The sequence below is a fragment of the Stomoxys calcitrans genome, chromosome 4, assembly GCF_963082655.1.
Source record: "Stomoxys calcitrans chromosome 4, idStoCalc2.1, whole genome shotgun sequence".
In the NCBI taxonomy this organism is placed as follows: Eukaryota; Metazoa; Arthropoda; class Insecta; order Diptera; family Muscidae; genus Stomoxys; species Stomoxys calcitrans.
In genome coordinates this window covers 172,626,896-172,636,751 of record NC_081555.1, presented here as the reverse complement: position 1 = coordinate 172,636,751, position 9,856 = coordinate 172,626,896, and the positions used below count along the sequence as shown (strand labels likewise).

Genomic DNA, 9,856 nt, shown 5'->3' with positions numbered 1-9,856 from the left:
CCCTGATCGGTTCAGATTTAGATATAGCTGCCATATAGACCGATCTCTCGATTTAAAGTTTTGGGCATATAAAAAGCGCATTTATTGTCCGATGTCGCCGAAATTTGGGACAATGACTTGTGTTGGGCCCTTCGATATTTGTCTTCAATTTGGCTCAGATCGGTCCAGATTTGGATATAGCTGCCATATAGACCGATCTCTCGGTTGAACAATGACTTGTATTTATAAGCATTTGGTCTATATCGGATGATATCTATAGAGCTGCTATGGGGCTTAAGGTATGCATTTTTCACTGGATTTTGACGAAATGTGGTTCACATATATACCCGAGGTGGTGGGTATCCAAAGTTCGGCCCGGCCGAACTTAACGCCTTCTTACTTGTTTTTATTTTTTTATTTTATTGTTTTTTTTTTTTTTATTTTAAAATATTTTTTTAATTTATTTTTATGAATATTATTAAATATCACTTTTTTGACTTGATAAATTTTAGGCCATTATTGAAAATAATTTACCTTTTAGCTTAAAAAACACTCGCTACATATACTGAAGCCTTAAATTGCCTTCAATATGACAAGTGAGAGGAATAGTGCAAATGAGGTTATAGTTAATTTTTTTAAATCTTATAGGATAATTAATTTGTATTCTTATTGTTGTTATTTATGTAAAATGTATAAAACTATTTATTTTTTTGGTTTTTTATCTACTTGAGGTTATGGGAAACATTTTTTTCTGATTCATGGTAGTTTTCACAAAATTTAAAAAAAATATAAAATTGAAAAACAAAAAAATGTTCAAATACTTACTTTTCATTATCGATCCCAATCAGGGTTCAAATTTTAGTTTGGTTTCATTATTATGGGATTTTTTTTTGAAAATATTGGACACATGTCCATGTGAATACTTATTGCGGTTTATTTGCTTGGTTTTGTGGTTTTTTCTTTGCCTTGCAGTAATTTGATTTTTTTCTGTTTGTAAAGAGTATGAAATATTATATCCTGATGACTCTTGGTTCCAGCATATGTATTTTTATTTATCTTCGCTTTTTTTTCTTTTTCGTTTATTTGTTTTGGTAGCATAAAGAATTTTATTGCATATGGTTTGTTTGCCATAAGAAATCTAACCTAGGTGCAAAACTATTGTAGTATTTGTTTACAATACAAAAAAAACTATCTAAATATTTTAATTTGTGAATTGTGTAAATTAAATAATTAAAAAATGTTCTGTTATTTGATTTGAGTTTTTTCTTTGTTATTACATATTTGAATAGTTATGAAAATTAAAGAGAAACAAAATGTAAAGCCTACACAAAGATTCAAAATGAAACCATGTTTGAAACATATGCTCTGACCTTTGTGTCATCACCAAGATAGAAGATATTCAAACAAAGCATATCAAAGGATATTGCCTTGAAAAGGAAAGCATGGTGAAAGCAGGTGTTTAGGATTTTGTTTCTTTGTTACACAGACAAACAAATACAAAATATTTCTGAGTCTTTGTACAGTGATGGTTGTTCAGGTTTTCAAAAAGAAAAACAAATTTAAGAGTTTTGGGACTTGAAAAAAATATTGCATTTAAAAAAATGGTTCAATATGAACTTTTAAATTAAAATTAAGAATATGGTCTTAGGTCATACCTTAAAAAAGTTCCTTCTGCCTTGAGAAGTGTGTACAAATAATGTTCCCCCTTTTTTAGAGAAACATTTCAATGGCAAACATATTAAAAAAAACAAGTAAAAGCGTGCTACACAGCTCTCTACAGGCTCAAGAGTCAAGATCCCAGATCGGTTTATATGGCAGGTATATCGGGGTGTAGACCGATTTGAACCATACTTCGCATAAATGTTGGAAGTGATACCACCACGTGCAAAATTACAGCCAAATCGGATCGGAATTGCGACTTCTAAAAGCTCAAGAAACCAAGACGGCTATATCAGGTTATGGACCGATTTGAACCATATTTGGGACAATTGTTGGAAGTCATGACGAAACACGTCAGGCAAAATATTAGCCAAATCGGATAGGAATTTCGCCCTCTAGAGGCTCAAGAAGTCAAGACCCAAGATCGGTTCATATGACAGCTATATGAGGTTATTGACCGATTTCTATCAAACTCAGCACAGCTGTTGGAAATCATAGAAAAACTCATCATGCAAAATTCCAGTCAAATTGGATGAAAATTGCGCCCTCTAGAGGCTCAAGAAGTCAAGACCCAAGATCGGTTTATATGGCAGCTATATCAGGTTATGGACCGATTTGGACCATACTTCGCACAGTTGTTGGAAGTGATATCAAAACACTATGTGCAAAATTTCTGTCAAATCGTATAAGAATTCCGCCTTCTAAAAGCTCAAGAAGTCAAGACCCAAGATCGGTTTATATGGCAGCTATACCAGGTTGGGGCTCAAATGAAAGGTCTTTGGGAGTAGAGCACGAATTTGATATCAATATTTGGGGAAAATTGTCTATGGGGCCTACCCACCCCAATAACACTCCCCAAATAGGACGTATTTTCTAACCATTGGAATATGGCGCTCAAATAAAAGGTATTTTAGAGTAGAATACGAATCTGATATATATTTTCAGGGCCAAGTCACTCAGTGACCACCCAAAAACACCCCCAAACCGGACATGTTTTCCGACTATGGAAATATGGGGCTGAAATGAAAGGAATTTTGGAGTAGACCAAGAATCGGTCTTAGGGTCTAAATGAAAGGTATTTCAGATTAGAAAACGAATTTGATATCCAATTTTAAGGCCAATGGCAATACGGGGTACCGACCTTGACAACATGTGGCTCAAATGAAAGTTATTTGAGATTAGAAAACGAATTTGATAACCAATTTTCGGCCAAGTGTTAGTGAGACATGCCATATGGGGTTTAAATAAATGGAATGTGAGAGTGGAGCACGATGCTGATATTTTTTTCAGAGCAAAGTTTTTTGGGGACCACCTCACCACTCAAAAACAAAAATTCCTATAAAAATTAAATATCCAATTGCGATTTTCTGTGAAAGAGAATTTTGCATATTTTGATTAACTTTTCTTTATAAAATTAATTTTGAGACCATTTTTATAAAAAATTTTGGCAAAATTTTATTTAGAAATTAAATTTTGAAAAAAAAAATTCCTATAGGAATGAAATCTTCTATAAAAATGAAAATTTTACAAAATTTCCTATAGCACTAGACTTTTGAAAAAAAAAAATGAAATTTTGGCAAAAATTTATTTATGAAAATGAAAATTTGAAAATTCTGTCAAAGTTAAATTCTGAATAAATCGGTTATATAAAATAAAAATTTCGACAACATTTATTACAGAATGCTATTTTGATAAAATTGCCTATAGAAATGAAATATAAATAAATATTTCTAAATTTAAATACCAATGAATTTTCTAAAAAATAAAAAAAAAATCCTTATAAAAATTCTGAAAAAATGTTTCCCTAAACATACATTTACTGGGTATCTTTGGGAAAAATTTAACATTTTTTGTAACATAAAAAATTCAAAACGAAGTGTGTGCTTCGCTTTAAAAAACCATCACTGTACACACGCCATCGATATACTCCAGACTATCCACATGCACACGTGTCCTTGAGTTAAAACCAAAATGATGTTGTTTATTTTCTTCCTATTATTTTAATGACTTAGAATTAATGGGGCTTCTGAAGGAGGGAGAGCAGGAGGGGAGTGAAGTAGGAGGTGACTTTGTATCAAGATTAAGTACCTCATAGACTTAAATCTAAATATTCTAAAATGTTCCTTGTTTGCGTTTGTGTTTTCTTTTGTTTTGCTGGAAAGTGGGAGGGGGTGGAGACCTGGAGGGGGAAGATGGTGGAAGTTGTGATGTTAAGGAGATATTTCTTTTGCTTATATAGTCACTACATAATACATAACAATATACACACACACACATACAATATATAAAAATCATTATCTTACCTTTGGCGGCTTGTTGTTGTTGTTATTTTTTTGCGGATTTTTTTGTTTTCTTTTTTAATTTTTTCACTATTTTACCTTATTTGGGCTTATAATCATTTTTTTTATAGATTTCAATAATAATCATAATAAAAAATATAAATATTTATGGTATATATATTTTTGTTGTTTGTTTTGTTTCTACATAATTTCTGTTTTTTCTTTGTTTCATTCTTAGTACCTACATTCACCAAAGAATTTCAATGTGTGGTTGTTGTTGTTGTTGTTCTTATGATGTTGTGCTCTTTTTTTTTTGACTGGGGTTTTTTGGGTAACTCCAATAAAATTGTTGTCTCTTGCGAGAGCGAGAGTGAGAGTGTGAGTTAAAAGAAGAAAATAGTTGTAAACACTTACACTTGGAGTGAGTGTGGTTTTGTTTTGTTTTTGTTTTTTGTTTTTGCTTAGTGGGTAAGTTTGCAAAGTTATGTGGTGGTTATTGGGTGGGGGGTTGGGGGCAAAAAAAGTGAGAGTAATGGGAAGAATAGAATTCTTTTTGGAATAGTAAAGGTGAAATGTAGGTGGTGGAATAGGGCAAAAGTGATTTTGGGTAGGTAAGAAAGTAAGAGTTAGGAAATTTTGTGGTCTTGTTTATGGCAAAACTCACTAATTGGTTTTTTGTTGCTTATAGTTAATACTTAATACATCATATTAAACTAACACACAAAAGGGGGTATTCCATGATAAATAGGAGAGTATGAGTAAGTCTTTTTTTGTTTAAAAAATTTAAAAAAAAAATCTATATATATTTCTCAAAAGTATACATCAATTCACAAAAGTAGACCAACTGTTCGCCAGAGACATTATCTCATTCACAATAGACTATTGAAGGTTATCCATTATCAAAAAATTCTTAAAAGTATTTACTCTCAATATCTGGCACTCTATTGCCATCATTCACAATAGATGGCTTACCATTTACTATAGACAATCATATTATTGGGAATGACATATCATCTATTGTGAATGAAATTGCATCCATTGGGAATAAACTGCCAGCAAATAAATGCTGTTTGAACATTTATAGAATTACTGAGAAACTAGAGAACAACGATTGAAAAATATTACGAAATTACCATCAAATGCATTTAAAAATATGTCCCTTAAGTACAAGGGGTCGAATTACAGCATACGGAACAAGTAAAATCATTCGAAATCTCTCTATTGTGAATGAGGTAACTATTTGTTGAACAAGAATTTTTGAAATATAAGAACGTGAATCTTTAAATCGATCATTATTTATAAAAACTTGAACATAAAAATGCATAAAAAAGTGGTATAACACCCATTAAATTACATTCGATACGAAAGGGCACTCGGTATGCTGTAATACGGTCAAAAATTTTGTTCACTTTAATTTTTCATGTAATACCCCATATTATGTTATCTATTTATGTATAATTTTTCTTCCTCTGTATGTCCTTAAGTGTATGTGTGCAGTTCATAACATATGTATATATGTAGGTTGCTTTTTGTTTTGTTGTTGTATGTAATCTCTTATATTATACCTTAAAAACAATGTTACAGTTACTGTTTTTTTTCTCTCTGTTTTGTTGTTGTTGTTTTTATGGTTGTTTATATTAATTTTGGTATTTTTGTTTGCTTGTTGTTTTTATTTTTGTTGCTTCTTTATAGCTTGCTGTTGTTGTTGTTACTGTTTTTACTGTTGCGGTTATTAAATCCCTTGTTATGAGTAGTAACGAAAGGTTTCAACGATTACCACAACTCTTCCACCCCCACCCATCTTTACAGGGACTCAACAGCCTTTGTTCTTCCATTTGAAGAGATTTTTATTTGTTGTAGATGCTGATGCTGCTGCTGCTGATGTTGCTGCTTCTATCTCAGGGGGGTCCAGCTGTATTACTTGAGAGCAAGCGAGAGTGAGTGGGAGTGAGAGAGGTGGCCTTGGTTAGGTTGGGAGTGTTGATGGTCGTTGTTAGTATACCCTTTATTGGTTGTTTGCTTCTTAAATGTTACTTTGCTCTGTTGTAAGAGTGTTTTTTATCCATCATTCATACTTGGGGAGGAGGCCTTGAAGAAAGGCGTTGGTGGTGGAGTTTGTTTTTGTTTGTTTGTTTTTATATATGTATGTTTGTTTTGTTTATTCTTTTTGAAGTATTTACAACACTGGTTTGGCAACGTTCGGTTTGGCTGTGGTCGATGCAATTTCGGATAATCTAACATCGATTGGTACGCGTGTATCGTACAGCGTGGGGGCCTGCAAAATGATGCCGGCCGTGCCAACCACAACGGCAATTGTGAAAATCCATAAGAAAAGACGATCCAGTACCATGGCCACAAATTTCCAATCTTCTTTGACCTACATTTAAGGCAACACACATTCAACATTCGCATTGGGATACACATTCACATCCCCAACGACATTCATTCATTCAAACGTTTTTTTGGCGGATGGCACGTTGGGTTAGCACCGTTACGTTGGTCCACATCAAGGGTGTGTGGGTGGTTGGTTATAAGTTGGTCCATTTTGGCAGCGTGCAAGACAAAACGAAAAAAAAAGTGTGCAAGAGAGATAAACATTAAATAAATAGTCACAGCGTAAACGAATCGTTAGCAAAAGTAAATTAATTTTATTTCATTCGAAAAGAACTTTTTAATGGTTTTGGCAGTGGTTTTGTGTGAACGTTTCTCTTTTGTCGCTACCAATATTTTTTTGTTTTTGCTTTATCCCTGAATGAATAAAAAAAAGGTGGATGTTCTGCAAACGAAATGTCCCACAAAAAAAGTGAAAGAGAATTTTCCTTGAAAGGCAAAGAATTTTCGGTCAGAGAGATAGACTGGCAATGATGTTTAGATGAGAGGGCAGTTAATTTGTTCAATTGTCCAGAAGAATTTTGGATGCCAGGTATCAATCCCACATACATATACATACTCATATATGCATAGGAAGGGTGATTTTTTAAGAGCTATAGTAGGGTTTTGAAAAAACTATTAAAATTCAGAAGAACGCATGAAATCTTTATTTGAATCGATAATCTTGATGTTTGAAGATTATTTCATGCAAATGTTGACCTAGCTGCGCCTCAAATCCGCTTAGTCTTCTTTCCAACATTTCGGGCGGTATCTCACGAATAAATGCTTCAATGTTGTCTTGCAATGGGTCAATTGAAGCGGGATTGTCTGTATAGACATGATCTGAAAAAAAATTTCCTCTGTGGTTATCTCCTCCTAATGGTGGCGACACTTGTGAGGTACTTTATCATCTGGTATGACAGCCATGTACAAAATTCTCTACAAAGAAGTGCCGCACTGCCGCACGCCGTTCGGACTCGGCTATAAAAAGGAGGCCTCAGCCGTCTCTTCATCCGTCTGTTCGTCCGTCCGCCTGTCCTTCTGTTCGTCTGTCCTTCTGTCCGTCTGTCCGTCCGTCTGTCTGTCCGTCCGTCTATCCGTCTGTCCGTACGTCTGTCCGTCGGTCCGTCTATCCGTCTGTCCGTACGTCTGTCCGTCCGTCCGTCTGTCCGTCCGTCCGTCTATCCGTCCATCCGTCTGTCCGTCCCTCCGTCTGTCCGTCCGTCCGTGCATCTGTCTGTCTGTCATTCCTTTCGTCCGTCCCTCTGTCCGTCCGTCTGTCCGACCGTCTGTCCGACCGTCTGTCCGACCGTCTGTCCGACCGTCTGTACCAAGTACGATCTACAACAGACCATAAATTGATAATAGCTGCGATATAAACTGATCTCCGGATTAGACATGTATAGGCTCTGGAGGACGTAATTCTTTTCCAATTTGGTTCAAATTTTGCTCAAATCGGGTTAGATTGATTTCCAATAACTGTGCCAGGTATTGCCAAAATCAGTTTTTAACCTGATATAGTTGTCTTATAACCAATTTCCCGATTAGACTTCATAAGCCTCTAGAGGGCGCAATTCTTATCCAATTTCGTTGAAATTTTGCTCAAATCGTTTTGGATTGATTTTCAATAATTGTGGAAAGTATTGTCAAAATCAGCTCATAAACTGATATAGCTGCCATATAAATCGACCCCCCAATTAGACCTTTTGAGCTTTCAACCAATCTTCAGATTGGACTTCTTGAGCCTCTAGATGGCGCAACTCTTATCCGATTTGGTTGAAATGTTGCACATGTCGTTTTAATAAGACTTCCAACATCTGTGCATAGTATGTTCAAAATGAGTTCATAACCTGATATAGCTGCCACATAAACCGATCTTTAGATAAGACTTCATGAACATCTAGATGGCGCAATTATTATCCGATCGGGCAGAAATTTTTCACATATTTTTTTTGGTATGACTACCAACAACTGTGCTTAGTTTGGTGACAGGAGACAGATCTGCAGACGTAAATGAACCGTACTTGTCATGACTTGTCATTAAAAATGCCACTTTAAAATATCAGCCAAATAATTCCGCCCCTAGAGGTTATGCAACGATTCGAACCAAACTTGTCACGATTATTGGAAGTTATAACAGAACCCTACTTGTAAAATATCAGCTCAATCGGATAACAACGGCGGCTTTTAGGGGCTCAAGATGTCATATCGGGAGATCGGTTTCTATGGGAGCTATATGAGGTTATAGACCAATTCAGACCATACTTGGTTGTTTGAAGTCATAAGGGAATGGTATGTGAAAAATGTCAGCTCAATCGGTGAGTAATTGCAGCTTCTAGGAGCTCAAGAATTCAAATCGAAGTACCCTATAGAAGCTATATCCAAATCTGAACCGATATGACCTATTTACAATCCCCAACGACCTACATCAATAAGAAAAAATCTCTTTGTGCAGCAAGCTTTACGCGTTCGACCTCTATCGTGATTTCTACAGACGGACGGACGGATGGATGGACATGGCTAAATCGCCTAAGAATGTCAATACGATCAGGAGATATATATCTTATGAGGCACAGATCAATATTTCCAAGGGTTATAACTGGAATGACTAGATAAGTATACAAGGAGGCCACCGTAGCGCAGAACTTAGCATGTTCGCCTATGACGCTGAACGCCTGAGTTCGAATCCTGTCAGGAACATCAGAAATTTTTTCGGGTTATCCCCCCCCCTAATGCTGGCGACATTTGTGAGGTTCTTTGCCAAGTAAAAACTTCTCCCCAAAGGGGTGTTGCTCTGCGGTTCGCCGTTCGGAATTCGCTTTAAAAAGAAGGTCCCTTATCATTGAGCTTAAAATTTAATCGGACAGCACTCATTGATTTGTGAGAATTTTGCCCCAGATTCTTGATGGAATGTTCATGGGCAAATTTGCATCGGGAATTTATCCGGTAGAATCCCATCCTTAATCGTAGTTCTATGTGTAATAACCAAGAATTGTGAGTGTACCTTATAATGTCAATTTCATTGTTTGGTGAGCAAATTTTGGCCCACCTTTATACGCATAAATTCCACCTCTTCTACCTTCTCTTTTCTTCCCTCGTATCTGTCTAGGAACTCTCACATTTTTGAATTCTCCACTACAATTTTTCTTATAATGGGACAAACTGGCCTCTGAGTGAACTCATCTTAAAGTTGGGCAATTTTTATTTGATCTATGCTTACGTTCTTGAATTACGATGGAGTATGTATCTTTGTTCATGGTAAGGGCATACATATATTGTGTACTTCTAAACCTAAAAATATCTGTCACAATCCAATTTTTAGTTAGTATGCTAATTCCTGCATGCAACTATCCCATGTTGTATCACACTAACATCCTTCCTAACAAGACCTATCCAATCATTCATACATCCTGCACAACTGCAAATCCCTAAATGGTAACATTTAATAACTCTTACAAGAATTGAATCAAATTCCCAATTAGGCATGGGACAATCGAACAACAACATCAAACACGACCAGTGTCAGCAGCCGGAATCGACACTCATCATAACTATCACAAGCTCTAACA

The 9,856-nt window shown here is 35.4% G+C and overlaps 1 protein-coding gene across 1 annotated transcript in view; it reads right to left on the bottom strand.

The window, feature by feature from the left end:
• Positions 1-5,527: 5,527 nt before the first annotated feature.
• Positions 5,528-9,856, bottom strand: part of LOC106089729 (acetylcholine receptor subunit alpha-like) — a 601,341-nt gene continuing 597,012 nt past the window's right edge. The window contains exon 12 of the mRNA XM_059367939.1: positions 5,528-6,294. Coding sequence (XP_059223922.1) covers positions 6,094-6,294 — 201 coding nt within the window. The 3' untranslated portion in view covers positions 5,528-6,093. The remainder of the gene's footprint in view (positions 6,295-9,856) is intronic.